General features: G+C 45.1%; 1 protein-coding gene across 3 annotated transcripts in view; it reads left to right on the plus strand.

The window, feature by feature from the left end:
* LOC142775075 (uncharacterized) overlaps positions 1 to 24,748 on the plus strand; it is a 600,362-nt gene that overhangs the window by 211,454 nt on the left and 364,160 nt on the right. For all 3 annotated transcript variants that reach the window (XM_075876396.1, XM_075876395.1, XM_075876394.1), the window contains one exon: positions 16,888 to 16,938. In XM_075876396.1, the coding sequence (XP_075732511.1) occupies positions 16,888 to 16,937 (50 nt within the window). In that variant the 3' untranslated portion in view covers position 16,938. The remainder of the gene's footprint in view (positions 1 to 16,887; positions 16,939 to 24,748) is intronic.

Consider the following 24,748-nt stretch of genomic DNA (forward strand, 5'->3'; position numbering starts at 1 on the left):
CGGTCAAGCGATAGAGCAGCGCAATGAAATGAAAATCACGCAACATTTTTTTTCTCTGCGTGATCGCGAGTTGCTTCAAACTTTTTAGACACAAATAGTGATAGCTTGACCAAACTTTGCATACTTCGCTTCGTCAAGGCAACGTGGAGAGTTAGAAACTCCACGCCGTCGGCACTTTATCAAACTATGCTGAAAAAGTTCATTTTGAATGTTAGTACGTGACGTGTGCCCTCATAAAATATTTGACGCGAAATGTAGAGCGCAAGACAAAGAGGGCAGCCAGACGTGTAACCGCGCTACAGAGATGAACATGCGCAGAGCAGTAAACTGCGGTTCTGAAAAAACGAAATCTATAGGTGTTTATCTCCTGATATTGTTACGAGGCAGTGCGCATGGCTCCGCCGTCGTAGACGAATCGATGAAGAAGAAGCGGACTCGGCGCGCGAGATGCTGGCAGCCCAGGGGTGTCACACCTACCTGTAAATATTAGAAATACACTCGTTTCTCTCTTCCATGTGTTTGTATTCGTACCTGCCTCGTAACAATATGGCGCCGTAATGCATTCGCATAGCATGCAGTCGTCCAAGAGAACCCAGAAAATAACTGTGCCTGTATGAAATAGTCAAATGTGAGGGAGAGAAGGGTTAGCACAATCGCAATATCGACGGGTTGTACAAGCTTATCACGTATGATTCAAACAGCAGTTGTACGGTTGATTGATTGATTTGTGGTGTTTAACGTCCCAAAACCACCATTTGATTATGAGAGACGCCGTAGTGGAGGGCTCCGGAAATTTCGACCATTTGGGGTTCTTTAACGTGCACCCAAATCTGAGTACACGGGCCTACAACATTTCCGCCTCCATCAGAAATGCAGCCGCCGCAGCCGGGAATTGAACCCGCGACCTGCGGGTCACAGTTGTACGGTGTAAAAACTTTAAAGTGGTGTGGAATGCGGAGTATGGCGCAGGCAGTAGTTAAAACTAGGAATCCGGACGATTGCGTTATTTTAAGGACAAAGCTCCTTATAGCGTCATCCGATCACTCCGTTCGCGTTTGTATTACCACCATGCACTCGTTGAGTCTCCGATGCAGCCATTGATGGTGCTCCTTGTACTATAGAACGAATGCGTATACGCTGAGAAATGCAAAATCTTCCCACACTATAGGGTATTTCGTAGCAAAAGATAATAATAAAAGGTGAGTTTTATGAAAACAGAATGTACGTCATGCGTACGGAAGGGGAGAGAGACGATCGCGCCACTGCGATTGCGTGTTTTTCGGCGACACCGTGCACCAGGCGGCGCTCCGTAGTACAATAAAACGTCAGCTTTGCCGCAAAGTCGAAGCAACGAACGTGATAGCAACCAATTCGAAGGTCACGTGCAGAATGGCAAGCAGATCGAAACATGCCCCGCGTTTCTCCCAAACAAATGACGCACGAATTGAACGTACTCACAGGTACAGATGAACACGAATAAGCGTCTCAGTTGTTACTTCGCTGTGGCTGAGAAGCGCACCCTTTACACAAACGGAGGCTGTGCAACGATTGCAGTGACCTTTGGGCGCCCGGAAACTACAACAAAATTGTTCGGACGAAATCCAAAAGCTAGCCAAGACGTACGATTCTCCACACTGCAAGATAAGGGCGTGCGATCGAGCGCACACTTCCTTATTCTCTACGCGGGCCAAAGTACGCGTGAGAGATGAGAGCCGCCGCGCGCTCACTGCTCCATCTTGCTGATAATGCTGAAAACACGACAGTTCCTTCCCCCCAATATGCCCGCCAACAGCGGTAAGTGGTAGATATGAATACCTTGTCGTTAGAATGTTGAAGGAGGTACCTTTCGATGGCTCAGTGGTTAACGCCTCGCATTCGCACGACGTGAAGGTCCTACGTGCGATTCCGCGCGCCGGCATCATTTTTCTGGGATTCTTTTTTTCTTTCTTGCGTTTTCATATGTATAGATACGTATACATATACGGTGCATGACATCGACGCCGACGCCTGCTGCGAAATCCAGCCGAGAGTGTTCATATAACTGCTATCGCAATAAAAGCGCCGTATTGGCGCGCGCGCGCGCGTTCAGAGGGTCGGCAGATGGAGGAAGCTGCCGTGCGCGCAGGGTGGCGGCGGCTCGCGCTCGAAGAAGCGACCCCACCGTGCGGTCGCGGGAGGCCAAAGCTAGCCGTGAATGTGCATGACGGCGCCACGAGGACACTGCAGTATGAGCGCGGGAGGCCAAATTGGCACGGCAGCGGTGTGCGGACCCAGCTTTACCCCACTCTCCATCATTCACCCCATGGATATGCTGTCATTTTTATTAAAGGTTTTTTACCAGCCTATATTATGAAATGAAGGTGTGATAGTTAACGCAGTTTGGTCAGTGTCTCTCTAGTACAGCATGGGAACATGCGAACATTTTTAAATGTTCCAGTCGTCTTTTGGTAGTTGGTTAAGTAACGTAAATATGCTTACTATAGGCAGGTCTGACATATTTTATTTATTTGTTTGTACATACAGCAGCTTCAATGAGGGTATTGCAGGAGTGGGAAAAACAAGAACAACAGGAGCAAATCCAAATTCATGAGCAGGCTTCCAAAAATTATCGAAGTGATAGCGAATGAACACTGCCGGGCAGCATATTCCAGGCTTCTATAGTGGAAGGAAAGAAGCTGTATTTTGACATGATGAAGTCGTGCAAAAGCTTTAGGCATTGAACATATTTACACTTCGCAAGTGTAGTGAGATCTTTCTGTGAAAGGAAATTCGTTGGAGAAAAATGCCTGTCATATCTCTTGCATATAAAGCGCACAGCTCTTTTTTTGAACAAAGTCAAGTTTGTAGATATCACATTTCTTATGTGGGTTCCAAACGACACTACCATATTCGAGAATGGGGCGAATAAGAGTTTTGCAGGTAAGCAGTTTGGTTTCCTGAGGAGCAAGATGGAGTGGAGCATACGATGTAAATAACCTAAACTCTTAAGGACTTTGTTGCTTGTGAAATCAATGTGTTTCGACCATAACAAATTATGTGTCATAAGAATACCAAAATACGTATATTCGAACACCCTACACAGACTAACATTGTTAAAACCATAGTCAAAAAGTTAACGAGCATCAACGTCTGGTAAATGACATAATGACTGTCTTGGAGAAGTTAATATTCATTTGCCAAAATTTGAACCAGCTACAAAAATCGTAAAATGAATTGTGGAGAATGGCATGACCAGTGGCAATTTAACAGCATGATGAAGGGCGCAGTCATCTGCGAAAAGAGGCATTTTCACAGAAGTGTGCAAAGGGAGGTCATTGATGTAAAGTAGATATAAGATGGTCATGACACAGAACCCTGGGGAACTCCTGATAAAACCGGCATCGAAGGCGAGTTATTAGAATTGCAGCACACATATTGTGAACGCTTAAAAAGTAAGTAGGATATCCAGCCAACCAATGATGTATTCTTCAGTATGACAAACAATTTGTACAATTGTTTAGGATGAGATACAGTGCCAAAGACCTTGGAAAAGTCGATGAATATGGTATCAACCTGGTCACCTATGTCTAAAGAGCTGCTGATGCCATGAACGAATTCTGTCAATTGAGTAATGGGGCGAAAACCACGTCTGGAACCGTGCTGCAAAGTGCTCAAAATATTGTTCGTTTAAAGGAATTCCATGATCTTCCATCTCGCCCTTTTTTTCCCCGCTTTAGTCTATAGCCAACCAATCACAAAGAGCTAAGTCACAATTTTCCCCTTAGAGAGATTCATGTGACAATATAGCCACATTCTACGATCTACTACAGCCTTGAAGCTTTTCAAAGACTGTAGGCGGGGTTTGTGCTTAACGTAGTGTAACGGTATGGTAACAAAACTTGAGGAAAGGAATGTGGCAATATGCTCAAGTTACAACCTACAGCGGAAAACTCTTTGGCTGGATCTTGAATAACGCTTGCCACTGGAATAGAGCTGCAGTGATCTCATGCTCAGCAGTATAAGGCAAGCCATGTAGTACGGCTAGTATGTACATCGTAATTGGAATGTAGCATTTTATTTAACGATAACAGCTCTAGCCCCAACCACTCTCTCGTGCAAGAAGCAGCAATATTTCTAAAGCGCCAGGACCCGAAATGAGTTTAAGTCGAACTGAGCACATCACTCTGAATAATGGAAAGCATTAGCCACTCCAACAAACTTTTCGACGGCTACAGTTGCCGCTGCGCGACGGAGTTCTCTCGGTCGCGCTGTTTATACAGCATGAGAACAGGTTTGTCTGAGGTGGTCCCGTGAAGTTTGCCTTCTATCGAGGCTCACTTCTGTTGTGAGAAAACACAGCTTAGCGAAATTATATCAACGTGTACACAACATCGAGGGGTTGTCAAAGAGGGTTTGCTCAAAATATATAATCAGTCCGATCGCGTGCAATATGCGGTGAACCTCGACGCCGTGGTCGTGCCAAGTTGTACCTGGAAGATAAACACGTTAGGGGCACAATTACCTCTCTGGTTGAGCCAAATATTTTGCCGTTTATCAAAGTACGAAACCAAGAAGCGTTCTTGATGAAAGAATGATGTTTCGAAGAAAACTCGGCTTGCTCTGAAGGGTTTACTAAAAAAAAAGGAAAATTGTCCAAGCGAAATTTTTATAGTCGCACCCTGCCACGGATTTCTCGTTCCTGCATGTACCCATGCATGAGACTATACGTAGCATAATCTTCACTAAGAACATCAAGGTGCTTACGTATACGTTGCCATCCTACACACGTTCGTATGTAGGTAGGTTGCGATTTAAGGACCACAAAGTGCTTGTAATCATGACTTTCAGTATATGAAAATACATATTTTGCAGCAAAAAAGTTGATAAGGAAGAGAAATATGAAACATTACAAACAAAGCTCATTTACTATATAATGTCGTAGATTCAACCATTCTTATACTGCTATAAATTGGAAGGATGAAGCAAAAAGAGAATACAAGCCGCTGTTTCTTTTCCATGTTGTTTTTTGATATTGCAGCGAGTACGTGATAAATCGGAAATTGTCTTTCCTTCCACTCTCACTCCCAATTTCCTTTCTGCAGAATATAAAAGCTATCGTAAACTGAATTTCGTTTACAAAACACAAAAAGTTTATGGTAAACTTGATTTCTTTGAAGGGAATGCAAAATCTATAGTAAGCTTGACTTTTTCGGAGAAATATTGTGAACATGCGTGTGCTAGAAGAAGATGTGCAGAGTTACTTTTGCGAGTAATATTGAGCTAGATTTACTGTTGCATGTAGGAAGCAGTCTTACGCCAGTTTTGGGAAAAACGCGGAGGCAGCAGAACGTGGGGGAAGGGCGCCTATTCTGGCACGTACTGTCAGCGCCTGAAAAACTACGAGGGGCAATGTGCGGAATTGAATGGTCCTGCCGGCAACGTACGTGACTTTTGCCTTGACTAGAAGTAAAATGGGATGAGATTAAGTGTGGGAGGAGCGTTGGAAGAAGAGGAAATTGAAGATTTTTTTTCGTAACCTGGCACTACTACCTTTTCTAGAAATTTATGTCTACTTAATTTGTCCTCGTAAGTCGTTGACCTGAGCGCCGCCACGCTTCCGCCATTGCTCGGCAAAAAAGCTTGAAAGTGAAAAAGGAAGTGGCGAAAAATTTCTAAGGTTTTTTTCTCATGTAAAAACGGGCTTGAAGTGTTAAGTAGTTGGCCGTTCTTTGGCTCGACAAATGTGACTTCATTCTATATTCGAAATGAGCATTGTAAGATACTTACATTCCTTCTTCTCAGAGACTGTTAAAAAAGAAGTAATTGCATGATCAGCAATGTTTTTGAAGATGCTCACGTGCGGAGCAGTATTTAAAAAAAAGGCATACCTTAGGGTGACAGGGTGAAATTCGCGCTTAGGAGCGCGGATTTCACCCTATCATGAGTTAGCGGAGGGGGCCGACAAATAAGAAAGTCCGCTTACGAATAAGAACTTTCGGAATTTGATCCCCGAGCTTTAAGAAAAATGTCGCGTCCTCGACACGGTATATTTGCTTCAAAATGCTGGCGGCGGGTCGAGAGGGCGGCTGGGATTTATTTTCTCTCACGAGAATGAGGGCGATGTGCTGCAGCGCAGGCAGCTGCGGGGAACTGCGCATCTGCGTCGGGCCACGTGACGCAGCCCTAGCTCGGGCTTCTAATGGCGGAAAAATATGGCGTCACCGCCTCCGCCCAGTTCTTTTTGCCTGAGTGCCGCGTGTCCCGGTGGAATTTAATTACTGGGGCAAAGACGGCCGGCCGGCGTCCTCCTTCACTGAACCCTTCCCCGTTCGCAATGCTCCTCAGCAGTCGGAGAATGGCATAGCGGTGCTCGGGACGAATATGCCTGGCATTTGGGTGTTGGATGATCTCCGCCACGCTCCCAATATTCTACGCCGCTGGGGATTCCTGGCCCTAGAGTAGTGTCGCGGCACCGTTAAGGCGGCCACGATAAAAATGAGCTGGTGGCGCTCTTTTAATAAAGCGTCGCCCCTTCTTGGAGATATGCGTCTGCCATCGTCCACGAGCCACTCACTCGCGTGTGGATTTCGGGAGACCTCGCCTGGGCATGCAACTTTTTTTTTTCTTTCTTGCGTGTCCCTTGGTGGAGGAGCCGTGCTCGATCGGGACGATCGCAGGCGCCCGAGATTGCATGCCGCGGGGACGTAGTGGCTATCGGAACGTTCGAAATTTGTTGATTGCTCAACGAACCCACCGTCGAACATTCGCTGGTTTTTGCTATCGTTTAGCTCTGTGCGAACATTGTATAAACGTTGAGAGAAACCGTAGATGGGCACGCATAACGGGTGCCCTGTGAGCTGCATGGTACGCTTGGAGAGAAACGTCTGAATCTCATTTATATTCGGCCGAAGCGGTTCATCTTTCTACCCTAAAAACTTTCTACACTGTGAAACCTATTTGTTTCTGGCTATGGTGGATCTGCCAGAAGGTGCTTCTTCCCTCGGTCATGGCTCACTTATTTGTGTATGGAGATTTTCTGTTCGTAAACTCAGCTCATTGAGCGCGGTACTTTATGCCTAGGTAAGAAACGTGGCATGTTTTATGCGCACATTTTTTCGAAACTTTTATTCTCAGTGCACCTCGTGAGTTATTGATTGCTCCATACTACCGAGCTCATCCTTCTCTGCCGCCCCTTCCGTCACGAGCGGCTTTGGCGTTGTGCATCAAGTTTTCGTGTTCGAAATGAGCTATAGCTGAGCTCCTTTCAGTAGCTGCGCAACTATTTTCAAGTTTATCTACGAGTCTTATGATTGGTGCTATCGTACTCAATCTTCTATGCAAAGTAAAAAAAAAGCTTTCTGGAAGAGTGATGAAAACTGTATGTTTGGTTTCGTTTCAATACATCCAAAGAAATCATCTTGCTGTTCCCTAAAAGCAGGGTCTGTACTGCTGAGTGGCTGAAGATGGCATCATTCAAGACAGGTGCCAGACGAGATAGGAAGGAAGAGGCTGTCATGCATAAAACGACGCCAATGTTACAAGCCGGTTTATTATGCTTTTGGCGAGTTTTCTGTTAGCGAAGCACACGCACGACGACGTTTTCTTTTCAGATGCGTAGCAGCTTTCTGACTAGCCTGTGTAACGCTGTTCCTCCGTCCGCACCACTCACCTCGCCGCAGGTGTTGGAGCGGTGCCAAGTAGCTACGCCCTCCAAGCGGTACGCGGTGACGTCTCCCATCCTCGCCGGCCGCGTGCTCGCCGCGTGTCAGCTCTTTTTCGCTTCACGGTCTCTACTGCTCGCAGCGCTCGAGCCTACTCTTCACGTAGGCATCATCCCACCCCCACCACCTCCCTCCATCTATTGGCGAGAGGAAGCCACAAACTGGGAGGCGCGCGCGCTGCCCGCGTCTCGAGAATCTCGCGGCGCCGTCAATGTGGACAGTGGGCCACTGCTTGCCACGCGATCGCGCCGACGGGCGGGACGCCATCGCACCATGCTTACCGCTAGTGTGTACGTAACATTCCCTGCTGTCACCGCCGTTGAGAGAGTTAGCGAAGCCGATCGCAGTCACGAATGGTGACGTCATCACCGACGAAGCGCGAGCCAGGGAGGCCGAACACAAGCAACGGCAGTAGATAACCAGCGATACCGTTGAGGTGCGATTCAAGAACCGTTGTACCCCAAAAAGCTCCTGGTCACTTCATTTTCCAGCTCCTTAGGATGAACTAAATGCACGTTTTCTAGTTTTTTTGAAGATTAGGGAAAGTATTTCTTTCGTTTTCAGATAAACGGAACACGCGTAAAGTTCAAAGGAATCTCTTGTAATTTTTATGTAGCTAGAAACAACATTTCTTTGAACATATTCTGTCAAATCAGGGAAGGAAAGTGTAGAAAATCAGCAGGCTATTTTTCAAAGCTCTTCTTGCTCACTGATGCTATTAAGGCACATTGGTGGACTAAACCAGGCGTCATCAAGGGCCTCTTTGTGTAAACAGCGAAAAGGTCTATATAGATGGCGCGTGGATAGCACCGACGAGACGCGAGCCAAGGAAGCCGAGTGCAAGCGTCTTCAATGAGTCCCGCCTCCCGTGCCTGCTTTTCCAACAAACGTTTACTGGAGTACACGTTACACCGAGTTTCGCTTCAAACCGTTCTTTCAACACCTCCGTCGACGGCTGTTTCAACCGGGTCAATGCCGTGCGCACCGCTGCATCTTCGCATCCCATCAGAATTTGTTCCGGGGAGATGGTTCATAGTTTTTTTTTACACTAACTGAAGCATATCGTCCCTTTCGTCTGGGTATAAATAAATAAATAAATATATATATATATATATATATATATATATATATATATATATATATATATATATATATATATATATGTATATATAGGCAGACACAAAACTTTATTGGGTCCTGAGTAACGCTACTCCTTTAGAGCAACGTAGCGGGCCACTCCCAGGTAGGAACAGGGAGGCCTACATATATAGAGAATGTACTTCTTTATAAGTAGCGTGCTGCCCAAGGTTCCTTTTTTGTTTGAAAATTTTGTTTGAGTTTTAGAATTGGCTATTACCGAACCATGCTATGTCTTGGAAAATGGTGTGCTGTTTGTCAAAGCTCTGGCTAAAATACTGTTATATGAAACACACGAAGGCACCGGTGACAGCACCATCGGGAATTCGACACTATTTCCTCTCATTGTAGGCTAGTGGAGCCTGCCGGTATATTACCATTGGCGCTTTATAAATGTTCGGTGATTCGTGTAGTCCAGCTGAATGTCAACACCCAATATGTGTCCTGAAGCTGCACATTTCACCAGAGGAGCTTTTCATTGATCTAGATTGCCCGGAAAACTGAAGGTGGCGCTTTCGCGGACATCCCTTTTGTGGGCACCTTGAGGACGTTGGGCTTGCCAATCTGATTTCTCGCTTTTGTGTGGCAGGTGTATTATAAAAACGACCGCTGAGACAGGTCGACTTAAGGCACAGCTGCACCGATGTCGCTGCTTCTCTCACGAGCAACGTTCTTGGTTTTGGAGCTAAATTCTTGATTCTGGACGGCTGCATCGACTTCAATCATTATTATGCTAGGGAGGACGTTTGACATCATAGCGGAGACAAAGGCTCGATTAAATGTTAGTGTGGCCAACTCGCTTCCGTGGGAATGAAAGTGGGTCATAATTTCAATACAGATACGAGTCCGGGCTCTTCCGACCGGTTGCCCTCTCTTTTCGTTCCCTGTTTATTATCTCTTCATCTCCCTCGCCCAGTGCAGGATAGCAAACTGGACATGAGTGAGGTCAGCCTCCCCCTGTGCGTTTGTCTGAACGCTCAAGTACATTGTAATAAATCGCCGAGCAGCACTCGCCTGCTCATATTCCACCTTAAGAATGGTATCAGATGAAGAAGCCCCCGTCACTACCTTGACCCGCTTTTAGAGCAGCACTTTCTTTAACTACTTGTACAGGTCACCGGGAGGGCGTCTGCGTTTCTGCTCAGGTGCGTGGTGCAACAGTAGAGGTGAGACATGATATATAGCGTCGCATTGTGGGAACGTGTAGGAATTAGCATCAGTGTCACTGGGTCGAACTGTCCTGCCAAAACCAACAAGAAATGCAGGCTTGTGCTCCTTATTCAGCTGGAGGTGGCGTGGAAAATGAGCAGTTCTATACCTTAATGTGATTTACCTCGAAGAGAAAGACACAAATCTGTTGGAATGAGATAATGAACAAAAAAGTTGTTTGCGCATATAATGAAAAAAAATCCTTATGCACATGATGGTGGTTTTTTACAGTACTACTTAATTTAAAAGGTTTCATACAGCTTCGCTGATAATGAATATGCTGGTGCACACCACCCTTGTCAGCAACCAGCACACTAACGAGATGATCGCCTGGCCATTTGAAAATTGCGGGTGGCAGTTCAATAAGAAAAGTTTTGGGAGTACGGCTCAGAAAATAATTTTTTAGCAGATTACTGCTTGAAAGTCCTAGTAATGCAGCAGGCAGAACACGTGCCATAGCATTACACTATAGAGCTTATTAATGAAGTTAATGGTGGCGCGCGTCTTTAAAGTCTCGTTAGAAAACACACACACCCACTTTGTTTGAACCGAGGCGTATTGTTTACTTGTACCTTCCAGTGGGGCGTGCTACGAGCAAGTTAAATTGTTTCAGGGGGCAGCGGTATGCATAATCGTAAGGCATACACTCCCGGGCTGTGCACTTACGCCGTGTCTATGAGTTGTTCATCGCGGTAACGCGCTGCCTCACGCTTGCTTTCTTCGCATCGCTGCTCTTTTCAGTAAGTGCTCGTCGACGAAGAAGCGGGAACTTTCTTGTACAGTCGAGAAGAAAAATTCGCTCGTCCTGAAGCGTTCATTTCTATTTGTAACTTTGATCTCTCACTCATCGCCTCTATCTTCTAGCCGTTGAAAGATAACGCCTGCTATTTTTACATTTAGTAGTGCAAAAACATATATGAGGCCCTGAAAAAGACGGGGAAATGATTATTCGAGAAACACAACAAAGACTCACTTTATTATTCAATAAAATGAATGCACACATATTTTGATAATACGCCTAAGTATAGTAACCTTCGTAAGCAGTCCGAAATAAAACAACAACGACAACAAAAAACGGAAACAAACCACGAGTTCACGCGAAACAGAACAAGAAACTTGAGCAATGTGCATGCCGAGTAGCAGCTGTTTTCGCCTTTGCGTGGGAAATTACTGATGGAATCGATGTTCTTTACTGTTGGCACTAACGTTTCATATATATATATATATATATATATATATATATATATATATATATATATATATATATATATATATATATATATATATATATATATATATATATATATATATATATATATATAGTTGTCGGAGTATTTATAAGTATACGCTTATTGACTGGCGAAGTGCGTACTTATTTCAGTTTTCAATCCGTATATCTTATCAAGTTCACACAAAACAATGTTTAAGTGAAGTATGGTAACACTTTGCCAATGAGTGGCCAAACACAGGTGGCATAGCCTCGATAAAGCATATGCTCGGGCATGTTGATATTCTTTGTTAACCTTATAGACGGTTTCAAAGTCACAAGCGTTGTACCCCAAAAAACTTCCGCTCACCTCATTTACCAGCTCCTAACGTCGAAACTTAAAGCACGTTTTCAATTTCTTTTCAAGGGTAAGGGAAGTGTCTCTATGGCATTTCCCGCCGAAGAAACGTGCGTAAAGTACTGGGGAATGTTTTATAACATTTATGTAGCTTAAAAGAACATTCATTTGAATGTTCTTTTAAGCTACATAAAGCGCCCTATTTAAGATACATAAAGCGCCCTTTTAAGCGCCCTATTTTGTACTTGCGTACCTTTGTCTTTGCGACAATATTTTGTCAAATATATGAAGAGACAGGAGGACAAGAACAAGAGAGAAGGCAGGGAGGTTAACGAGGCACATCCTACGCTGACGGAATGGGAAGGTGGAGTATAAATCTGAAAGAGAGAGAGAAAAGAGGAGAGAAAAAGACAAGAAAAAAGATTGTCAGTCAATGGGATGACGCGTATGCAGCGGTGGCACTACACAAAAGTTAAAGGTGTTCACATAGGCCTGTAGTTTTCAAAAAGCACAAGACGGCTTTGACTGCCTTTTGAGCCGACGAAAGACGAGGAAGGTGCTCCCATAGCATCTGAATAGAGAGTGGCCGATCGTCCAATTGTCGCAATGCGTCAAAAAGCTTCTGGGTTTTAGAGGTAAATTGAGTGCAACGGCATAGCAGACGGTTGGTGTCTTTTTCGGTGCCTCAGACGTCGCATTCCGCATTGTCGGTCAATTAAATGAGAGTTGTATATGCTTTTGTGAAGGCAACCCCCAACCAATGGTGACAAAGAAGGGAAGCTTCCCGTCGACGAAGTCCGATGGAGGTCGAAGTTCCAGTCGAGGGTTTATTTGGTATAGAGTCTCGTATGTCTTATTCTTGGGGTGTTCCACTTCAACAGACACAGGCTACGTGCCAGGTGACGAAATTGCCTTGCAGCGTCTGTCTTTGACAGGGAAATCGGAAAGGTGTTATCTTCTGTTGGAAAGATGTGCAAGCTAGCCGCGTTGTTTGCGGAATCATTGCCACTGATCCCACGATGACCAGGTAGCCGCTGAAAATCGAGCTCCTGGCCTGTTTCTGTGACGTGGTGAAGAAGCTTGACAACCTCGTACGTGAGCTGTTCGTGGCAACCTCGTCGAAAGACTGACTGCAAGGCTGGTTTTGAGTCGGCAAACACAGCACATTTAGTCGGTCTCTGAGATTTGATGTACTCTAGGTCGCCACGCAAAGTCGCAAGTTCTGCCGCCGTAAACGTAGTGACGTGTGACAGCTTGATTCGCAGAGTGATTCCTCTTGGTGTAATTACCACCGCACCACCAAAACCAGGCGCTGTGGTTGAACTATCGGTGTGTATGTGCACGTGGTTATTGTACATTCCGTGCAATAGGTGCAGGCTCAATTGTTTTAGGGCTGACGAAGGCATTTTTTTTGCATTAGTGGAATTGAAAGACATACTTGCGAAAGTGTAAGGCACCACGGAGGATACACCAATTTCTCCGCAGGCGTAAAACCTGACGTAAACGAGGCATGATGCCCACAGACAATTGCACTAAATTTTGTGCGGCGCCTCTCAGTAGCGAGGGTTGCCAAGTGGTGGGAAGGATTCCTAGCATGTTGCCTGAAGTACGTAAGCATCGTTTCAATGGTGATGTGTGTCATGAACGAGTAGTCCTGTGCAATGGGAATGGCAATGGTTTCAGCCGTCGATGTACAGCGGCGTAAACGAAGGCATATACTAAGAGCCTTGGCTTGAATATTTTGAAGTGCGCGCAGGTTAGTTTTGCACATGTTAGATATAACAGGTCGGCTGTACCGCAGGAATCCAATAAATAATGCCTTGTACAGCTGTAACATAGAATCGACAGACACTCCCCAACTTTTTCGGGCAAGGAACCTGAACTAGTGACAAATGGCGGTCAGCCGCTTTTTCACGTTGTTTACGTGGGGGGTCCAAGACATGTTTCGGTCGACTATAAGTCCTAAAAACCTGTGACTCCGGCTGTATTACACCAATTACCCGTTAATTGATATGCCGTAAGCGGACATTGGCTTTCTAGTGAAATTCACGATTGTACGCTTTACACTTGCGGTTTCGAGCCCTTGTTTACGTAGGTGGTGCGATGTCACTGAGGCTGCCTTCTGAAGTCGTGCGAGAAGTTGAAATAGAGTCACACCTGATGTCCACACGCAGATGTCATCAGCATAAATAGAAAGTCGTACGCTGCTTGGTTCCTTGCCAACTAGTACAACGAGTGCTATAGGTTGGACAACGTCGGGCTTAGCACTCCGCCTTGTGGGACTCCTCGGTTACAGTAATACTCGGGTGTCGGGCCATTCTGTGCCTGCAGGTGAAATGACCTGTTATGTAGGTAGCTCTGAACCCACATGTATATCTTGCCACCGAGTCCTATTCCTTCAAATGCGCTGAGAATGGTTTCGTGGGTGACATTGTCGCAAGCCCCTTTAACGTCAAATAACATAGCAGCAAAAACCGTTTGCAGGCCTTCTGATGCTCTACATATGTGACCAAGGGAACTACAATCTCAATTGATGAGCGACCTCGTCTGAACCCGGACATGACATCTGGATATATTTCGTAGAACTCTAAGTACAATTCCAGATGTGTTAAAATTATTATTTCCATAAATTTTCCCACACTGCTCGCACGAGCAATTGGGCGGTAAGAGGAAATGTCCAAAGGTAACTTGCCGGCTTTGACGTCAATCTCTTCGCAGCGTAAGGGAAGTGCCAGAAATTTAAATGTGTAGCGCTGAGTAATGGTTGTACGAAGAGCCCGGACAGTTCTCCAGATTAGTGACAGAGACTTTCTGGGATGCAAAGACTCGCAGAAAAATACCCATTGTCGCTTATTCAACTTGTCCACGTGACGCTGTAATTTCTTTTGTGTGCGTCTGACCACTCTCAGATCATCAAGTGACTTCGTGCGTCTATAACGTCGTTCTGCACGACGACGAATCGCTCGGAGTTTATCAAGTTCAAAGTCCTAATGACTGAACACAATAACCTTGCTGCACTCTCCGTGGGTAGAATACATAAAGCACTCATATCTTGACAGTCTCATGTAGCTGACAGGTTTGGTTCACAAATCATTATTATGGAGAACTGGTTCGTGAATACATATTGCCGGACGTCTCACATACGCGCCCTAATCCCTCTGGTATTCCACTGAAGGACAGATGCGGTCTTGACCTCCTCTCGAAAGAATAACATGTCGCGGGCTATAGTTTGCTCTGCGCTGACGGGGTGTTCATGCTGCTAGAAGAATGCACATCATGCTCATAAGGGTCCTAAAAATAATCTACTCAGCTTGACCATGACCTTGTGAATGTAATTCCGAAAAACTCCACAAAAAATAAATCTGGAATACAGCGCTGAAGATTGTTTTTCTTCCGCTTGCTGTGGTTATTTTATTTATTTTCCTTTCCGTGCTCTTCTTTCCAACTTCGCTTTTTTCTCTTTCATACTTCCTTGTTGGACTGCACTGCTCAACCGTCCCAGGCAGGGATTGTGGAAAGGAAATTGTGTTCGTCCAGCCTTAGTTTTCTGTTCAGCGTGCACGCTGAATAAAGCGTCCGTGACAACAGGCACTTAAGGTTCCTCAGCTGGCTCTCTCTTGCTCTATCTCTTTTTCACGCGATTCTATGTGGCAGCTGGTCTTTTGTGGCAGACATCATCATGTGCATTGTGCTTGGGCTCTCGTTCACCAGACACCTGCCCATGACGATGAACCGCACTGTTTTGTTTTATATCAGGCAGAGCTGGACGACGTTGTCTCGGCTTCCACGCTGTGCAACGTTACAAAACTCTTCAACCCGATAGTTCCTAGTTTTGCTGTACTTACTGCGAAATCTATTTAACGTTGTCGCGAGCATTCAGAAATGTGTGTTTTCTTTAAGGCAATAATATATGTAGATACCAGCTTAGCTAGCGCGGCCGCATGTATTCCGTATGCGTTCGCATTCACTCGAAGTAGCGCAGAGTGCTCTGACACGAGTGTTCTCTCGATCAAGCTTTCGCAAATAGATAGTTCGTTATAAACTGTATAATAAAGGGAGAATTCGCATGATTGAAAGTGCGATATCAATGTACATTAAACGCATTTTCAGGCTGTGCAAACATTTAGCTCCGGCGAACCTGCGCATCGTCGTGGCTATTCACAATACACATGCAGCTTTAAAACAAACGTTTCTTGAAGCTAGATTAAGTAGCGACGTAACGGCGCATTAGCGAGACCCCATTAGTGTTTGGGCAAAGGACAATGTTTTATTGAAGGGAAAAGTGGAAACCTTTTCGTCGACGAACAGAAAGCATTTAGAGACGTTGAGATGTACTGCAGCGACGTACTAAGCTTCAACATAATGCGGGTCCGACAACTTCATCAGATACATTAAGAGTTTTGGAATTAACAATTCATAAAGCAAGAGCTGATGATATAGGCTGTCATTTTCGCCATCAGTGTATACGGATTGGGCGATAGTTTACCGCTGCTCTCTGGGTGACTTGCCGAAAGGCCCTGTCATGCTCATCGCCCATTTCATGGGAGATTTAGTGACTTACGCGTGCAATAATGATAATAACATGTGAGGTCACATGTCCCAAAATTACCATATGATTATCAGGGACGCCGTAGGGGAGGATTTTGGAAAACTTTAACCATCTGGTGACCTCCAACAAGCACTGAAAATGCGCAGTACACTGTCATCTAGCGTTTCATTTCCATCAAAATGCGGTAGCTGTAGTGGGGACCGAACCCACGACTTTCAGCTTATAGCAGTCAAGTACTTTTAGTGGTTCGCCACCACGTTATACAAAAAAATAAGAGCACAAAATAATATACTCGAGAGAAGAGGGTAGTAGTACTTGCTTTTTCAGCTAGCTCAATGAACTGCACATCAATAATTAATGGACAATTTGACGCAGTTTGTTTATCATTGAAACAGGAGCAGCGAAACTTATACAATCCCGACTATCACTGAATCGGTATAAGCTTACGAAGCTTGGCCGCTAAGCCTTGAATAGGAGTTCGTGAAAAGTTGGTGGACATTCGGTGAAAGTCAACGTGAATGGACAAAAAAATTAATATTTTGGGCTTGTGCCTGGTCAGCAGGGGTAATACTGCCGTTCTTGCCTTCGAATGAAGCTGCAACGCAAGTTTTTTTTTTCCCTCTATCTTTTTAGTCTGAATTTTATTTGCGACAATTTTTAACATTTCCATTTGTTCATTCTCTGTCTGCCAGTGCATCAACTTTTTCTTTCATTTTTTTCGTTTCAGCGTCCTGCCCACGCGTCACCCGATTCCCATCAACACACACGGCTGCCTGAGGTAAACGAACAACCCTTTCAGTTGCTTCACAGTTCACTTTCGTGGCATGGGTAATACAAGCGAAACACAAGCGCCGTCTCTCTGTTTTCTGCAGAAGAGTAGAAAACTTCTGATACGAAAATAGAAATAGTGGCGCTGTCTTTTTCTAGTGTTTTTTCAGGCTTTTTTTTACACTGTCACTGACTGAGACAGAAGCAGAGACAACAGCTGCAGTGGTTCCATTGGGAAGCCGCCACGACCAGTGGAGAGCTCTGTTTGCACTTCGAGTTGGTTGAGTGCGCCGATGTATCGGGAGGGCGTGTGCAAGGTCGGGCTTGTTTTTGCAGCCTGGCCGATGCTGGCCAAGAGCGGCCTTTCGAATGGAATCGCTGGGTGTCGCGTGTCCGGGAAGGATTCCCTTTGCATGTAGCTTCTTCTGCCTCACATTTTGTTTGTTCCGTTCTCGGTCTGTCTGCATTTTACCCTTCTTTGGGCAGAGCTGTAGGGATTGCGTACGCCGGTAGATTAGGTTCGTACTTCCCGCTCTACCCGGCTCTGCTGGAGAGCGTGTTCGACTTTGCAAGTGCACAGCCCGCGCGCTATCCTTCCCGAACTTCTTTCATCCTCGTGGAACTGGGTCACTTTACTTGTCTTTTTACGCTTCATTGAAGGCCGAGCCCAGATTTAGCGTGGCGGTTGTACTTGAATCAAAGCGTTTTTTTTACTGGCTACATGTACGCTGTTGATAGGTGGAGCCGTTATTTCAATTTGCCAGGACGAGAACTTGAAAAACTCGCCGGTGGTGTGAGAAGCAGTGTGCACAATGCAGATCAATTATCTTACGCATGACAGCTGGCCGAGCTTGCCAAGGCAAACTGGCAATTAAGCAACTCCAACACTCCCAGTAATTGCAACCTAAAATACTAGTTTCGAAACAGCGCTTCACTCGCGGCTGTCCCACGTTCTTTATGTTTTTGTTAGAATAACTCATGTGTTTTTTTGTTCACATAATTGTAAACGGCAGAGTTGTCACCTCTTTGGGACTACGGTAAACAGTTAAACTGGGCTAATTGTTTTTAAAAACTACCTTTCTTTACAATATATGCTTGTGATTTATATGTTCTGTTTTTGAATTCCAGCACCGGTTATTTTTGTAGCTTTTAAGGGTGGATAACTTAAAACAGTACATGTATTACAACTCTTCACTTTGTTATTTCGGTGAATGTTCTTGTTTTAACGAAGATAGCACTTTTTACACGCTTGCACCATCTTTTCAAATGGCAGCAGTTCCCAAAAATAAAGACAAAAGAAGGCGCGCACACGTGCGCACCCAAAGCTCAGTGTGCCTGCGTTAGTGTGTGTCTTTTTGTTTGTTGCTACAATGCGCTTTGACAGCCCTTCAAAAAAAACGTTCCCGCTCTATATTTAACAGCTAAGCTGTCCTGGCTCCAGTGACACTTCTTTCGGGCCTAGTTGGTACATAACAATAGAGGTACTAATACAGCGCAAACACAGGGACACGATGCTTGTGACAAATCACAGCGCTTGTGCATGTCGTCTCTTTCTTTATTTGTCTCTGTGTTTGCACTGCAAAAATACTCCTATGTCCTGGTTCGGCGTAAAATGTGTGACCATGTACAAAAACGATCATCATCATCATGATGAACGCGTATTCACTACAGAGTTTGGGAAATCACATAACTACCCTCTGCACAGTAACCTTGATAGGTGTGAGAACGAGCACACAGAGAGAGAGACAGGAAGAAAGACAGCAATAATGTGGGAAACAAACTGAGACACAAAAGAAAGTACACAGAGAAATAATCTTGCCGACGAAATTCTTCCAGAGGTGAGGTTGGAGCCCACAGAGCCTCGGTCTGAAGGCTCACGTTCTAACCACTCGGCTATTTAGGCACACTAGCGCATCATAGCATAGCCTTGTATAGTAGAATGTAGCAAGGGAGCCGGAAGGTAAAGGGAGCATGAGACGAGATATGTGCTGTTGGAGAAAAGGGAAATAGGGAGAAAAGAGGGTAAAACGTAACAAAGTAAGAAAAAGAAAGTGGGACAGAGAGAGAGAGAGAAATTACGGAGGAAAGAATAGGACTTGGACCACGGCCCTCAGTGTGGCAGCCCGGCATTCTGCTACTGAGCTACGCCAGTGCCTGAAACTGTGTTGCGAACTGTTTCTGAGAAAGAGCAGCACAGTCACAGCGAAAGCTGGAACAGCGCCATTTTTAGAGGCTTTAAATGCGAATGCATTTCTTAGTCGGGCTATGTCAGGCGTCCGTCGGGATCCGTCCCCAGCCCTCTCCCATAGCAACAGCTGCGGGCGTGCACGTCCCTCCAACCGGAGCCCCAACATGTCACGCTTTGGCGTCGGCAGTTGTCAGAACCAGCTGAATTCACACGCGCTTAACCTCGCCCATAGCAACCGGAGACCCCACCTCCTTCACTTGAACGTGACTTGCCACCGTCTCAGTGCAGTGCGTTTGAAACGCGTTTGTAGCGTTTGTGCTGCCAGCGTTTGGGTAGCGTTTGCGTTAATAAGACGCTGACATTATGGCTGTCCGATACAATGACAGATGCAATGCTTCGCCACTCCTTCTCTCGCCGTTCGCTTTCTCTCCCCTCTGCGTCCCACTTTCTCGTTCGCTCGTGCCTCACTTTTGACCGTTCGCTGGCTGGGCGCATCTCAAGGAAATCTGAAAATCTGTGCCCGAGACGCCGCTGTGAAACGCCAACGCCGAGCTAAGAGCGCTGTTTGTTTTGTTCACTTCATAGTATTTTTTAATCGTGCAGGCTAGCTACTAGAGTTGGAAACGCATACCGCGTTTTTCGCGACAGAATAACGGCGCTACTGGCTGCACAGTGCAAGAAAAAAATACATTATTCTTCTACCGCTGAGTTCTCACGTGCGAAACACTGCTATGAACGCTACGGAATGCTTTCGAATTTCCTCACAATTTTCTTCATGAAGGTGGGGGCATTTTTTTTACCACTCTATTGGTGAACACCTACTACAAGCACGTTTGCAGGGTATCGCACTACGCCATAAATCATCAGAATGTTTGTGTAGGCGGTAGCCATCTGCTAGGCCATTATTCGTGATGCCTCATAGAAGCGTGGTAGCTGCTACACCCTTGCAAGCAATTATGTGCATTTTGTTGATGCTGTAGCTCACGATGATGACGAAAATTATTCCGGAGAATTTTATATTGGTACCACTCACTGGTTACGCACTTCGCATTTTGTGACGACTTGTTGTGCGTTTGCTTCTCTGAAACGCCCCATTAAATACAAAACGCAATTCCTTACCATATATGAAGCCTGCCTAGGGTCAGTCTGCAACAGACTTTCAAACGCCAGCGTAGCCCTGTTGTAGAATGCAGGGGTGCTACGTACGAGACCCGGGTTCTAATTCCATTCTAACTTCAATATTCTTTCATTTCGCGTGATAGCGATTACGGACACCGGCGGTGGCGGCGTACAACTACGGCGCCAGAAACGATCCTTGTAATCTGATAATAGCTTTCGCTGTAAAACACGGAGACAGAGATCACATCACTAAGAGAGTGGAGTACGTCTTCTAGCGACCACAAATTGTACCATCTGGCAAACGAGCATGCACAGTACCAAGGCCACGCTCACCGAAGAAGATATTGCACTCAACCTGCTCTTTACAGTGCATGACCTGGCTGCGTCCGGTCGTGTCCACATAGTCATGGGGAATTTTAAGAAAGGGCATACTCCTGAGGAGGTAGACGGGAATCCTGAAGATAGACACGTCAGTCGACGATCGAGGAGTACGAGTGGAGACGAGCCTGTGCTTTGTTCGTCCAACCTTGGCGTGGCTTTGCCATGCAACAGCATTTTTTTGGTGCTGCTGTAAGTGGATTCGCTAGGTAAAGCAAAATTTCGTAACTGTGTGTAGGGATTTCACGTACTGCCGTGGTTGCGAACAGGGAAAACGTAGGGATGCATGTGTGCCAAAGTTGCACTTATTCCATATGCTGTATTCGTAAAATTACTACACCAGGGTTACCTTTCGAAGTATTCTGGTGTCTGCAGCTGAGATTTTTTTTGTGGTAACATAAGTACATTATAGAGCATCTTGTACTAGGCATTTTAAATCATGAGATGGAAAAGCCAACCCCTAAATGAGACAGCACCAGAACAATTCACATGGCTGATGCAAGATTTGATGTAAGATTTGATTATTGATGTAAGATTTGGATTCTCTAACTCGCCAACGTTTGCATGTCCATAAAGATGACATTGACCTCTTCAGCAGCGATAGTAAAGAATTAAAAAAAATAAGTGCCTCAATACTTGCATGGATAACGTATTATATTAGGGCTAAAATGAGCATGCAGAAGACAACCAAACTTTAAAATCTGCAAGAGCACGTATATATAGGTCCATTACTAACAGGAGTCTCTACTCCCGAAAGTTGAACACACCGAATAATAAGGATGGGTTGGAACGCATAGGGGAAACATTCCAAAATTTAACGGGTAATTCACCATTGTACTTAAACAAAGAAATGTACAATCACCGAAAATTGCCAGTACCGTCATATGGCACGAAAAATTGACTGAAAGGAAAGAAACCAGAAAAATGTCAAAAATTGAACCACGTGTGATGAAATTGAAAGTGAGAGATGAGACACTAGGAGATTGAAAGACAGTGAAAGGAATCAGGGCGCGAAACTGGGGTAGCCAGTATAATTGTCGGCATCAAATAAGTAGACATGGGTGGGCGACGCAACGCGCGGAGAAAAGAAAATCGGTGGCTAGTCGGAGCAATAGAATTCATACCGAGTGATGAGAAGCACAGGCGAAAAACGGCAGTGAGTTTAGTGGGGGCCATGTACTTGAATAACACATTTCGAGGTTATTGGTTGCGCAACACGAGGCGAAACAGTGCACACTTTACGGACATAGACAGAAGAAAGACAATGCACAGGCACTGATTAAGAACAATTTTTCAGTTGGTAGTTAACGAGTTGGTAATTCAGCAATTATTTCTCGTGTTTCTTCTACCGATCTTAGTGAATTGTACACTGTCTTTTGCCTCACGGTCTGATGAAAGAAAGAAGTTACCAAAAATATAATGAAACCATCTCGCACATGACAAGGTAACAGCTCAAGGTAACGGGAAGAGGCCTTCGTTCTGCGGTGAAATAATTAGGATGATGAAAAGGAGATCTACAAAATCCACGTTGCCTTACATCTTGGACAAATGATATAAATATGGTTTTACAACACGTAAAGCGTTTCATGTGCTTACATACAAGATAAATTGGTTTGCAAACATATTAGGAAGAGTTTGCCACAGTGAGGTGTGCAAAATCGAACACCTCATTTTTTAAAGAACACTAAGCTGAACTTTCGTGGAGCGCACTTCCCTTTAAGTGACCCAGTCAGGTCAACTCTTGTCAGCTTAAATTCGCCCTGTCGACTGAATCGCTAAGTTGAATTAAGACTGCAAGTCATGAAGATCGGCCCTGTACTTAAGAACACATCTTGGAAACATGGTCTCACAGAACATCAACGCAGAAAACCACACGTGGCCTAGGCAACATCACTAGGCGACCACCTGTGAACCTGCGCACTGTGTTTTGATGTGAAATCTGCCTCTCCTTGTCCCTATTTTTTACTCCCTTACTTTCCTCTTCCTACGCGTAGGGTAGCAAACTGGACCTAGTCTGGTTAGCCTCCCTACCTTCCCTATATTCCTTCCTCGTATCTCTTAGCAAGAATGTTTACGAAAGGTGAGTTCCGCAGGCTGAAGTGGCTATTTTAGTAGGTTACAACTTTAAAAGGCACTAGGCATTCGCTGTTCACAGGCGGGTGAATATGAGCCTGACACAATGGAAGCTCACTCTGAGAGGACGTCAAGAGCTGGACGACCGGTGACTCAGAATTTGGACAGCGTGTCCGAGAGTATGATTGAGGCATCTTTATTTAAGAAGATAGTCAGCGCTCACGCTTTGGCCATCTGGCCGGGGTATCCCATGCCTTCTTAAGTTGTACCCGGTTATGGTTTCAGAACTTCTGTTCGTAAAATTGGTCCAACGTATACTGGTAGAGCAGTCTGACTTTCTATGGCTGTTGCTCCACGGTGCTTGAGACAGGTGGCGTGCATCGGGCATGGAATCCACCAGAATGGTATAGCACTCTTTAAAGTGGCCATGTTCTGTCCATGTTCTGGGTTCATGGATACAAAACACGTATTGCACCAGATTTCTTATTCAGATATATTTTTAGGTAGTCGTGATGTTGGGAATATCGTTTACGTCACCAACTGGCCAATGGGAAAGCGTACTTGCTATGTGAGTTTAGCCAATCTGGCTGCTGATGGGTAAATAATGTTGTGCTAGCCATCAATACACCGTAGAAGGTCCTGAGAGCAGCAGCATGCGCAACATTCAAGATGCCGGATACGCTCAAAAGCAACAGCACCACGTCAGCATACACCTACAAAAGGCAGGACATATATGTTCTTTTCTGCAGTTAATTAAACTCTACAAGTGGCTCAAATAATTACGCTATCTCCAACGTAGCAGTAGAGAAAAAAATTGCACGTGGTCACGTGAGAGATCGAAAGCCCATTGGCAATTCTATCATTATAGTATAACTGTTCTCCGTTGTCAGCCAGTCGACTACGTTAATAGTATATGAGGGGTCAGGACACATTCCAATTCCTCCTTAAGGGACTCCTGGCGCCTCATCATCTCGTTCATTTGGGCCTTGACTTAGCTCCCACCAACGCTGCAAGCAGTCATTCACATTTAATTTACATCTACTATTATGCACACAACGTCTATGTACGGCACACGCCACTCTCTGCAGACATCATGCCAAAGCAAGAAAAAAATTCACTAAACTGAAAAAATATAGTCTAAAAATCAAACTTTTTTTGTGAGCTGGTTATAGTTTGTCTTAGGGAGCATCGAATGGGAGATAAGGGCAACATTTTTTCCTCTGACATCCGCACCTGCTCCATCGCTTCTTGCAATTTCCATTTAACCTCATTCCCCTTGCGCTGGTACGCAAGATAGACAAACTAATACACCCACAAACAACAAATCTGCTTGCGTTAAATCCCGGCTGCGAACGGCTGCATTTTCAATGGAGGCAAAAATGCTGTAGGCCCGTGTTCTCAAATTTAGGTGCAGCTTAACCAACTCCAAGCGCTCAAAATTTTCAGAGCCTTCCACTACGACGTCTCTAATAATAATGTGGTAGTTTTGGGACTTTAAACTCACAACAACAACAACAACAACAACAACAACAACAACAACAACAACAACAACAACAACAACAACAACAACAACAGCTTGCGCCAGTTTTGAAAACGGCTACGCGGATGCTTACTACCAAGAACAACTTCCGCCGCTAGCGTCCACATCCTTTGTTTCTTGATCCCGTGTTTTTATTGATTTTCGGCAAATGTTTTTTTTTCAGCGAAGAAAATTGGTCTTGAACCAATCGGCGCGATGATAGCTGTTTTCTTAGTGTCCTGACATTAGCTCTCCCGGTCACCAATCTTGTCTCTGACAGGAAGTTTTCCAGCGCGAATGGGGCTTATCGCGCAGTTTCGTGTTTGTATTGCGAGATATCACGCTGCATGAGCTATTGGCTGCTCTTACCGATCGGAAATAGCTTGCGCAGTGCACCGTCCCTTCTTTCTTGTTCGCGAATCTCGAGGTACGTCACGAGTCCTTGGTGTAACGTTTGTTGAATAATTACTTGCTTGGTTAAATTCAATAGGAGCTTTCGGGGCGTTGTTATATTAAATTTAGTTCACACTGCATTGTCTTGTC

Source organism: Rhipicephalus microplus, chromosome X (genome assembly GCF_043290135.1).
Source record: "Rhipicephalus microplus isolate Deutch F79 chromosome X, USDA_Rmic, whole genome shotgun sequence".
Taxonomy (NCBI): domain Eukaryota; kingdom Metazoa; phylum Arthropoda; class Arachnida; order Ixodida; family Ixodidae; genus Rhipicephalus; species Rhipicephalus microplus.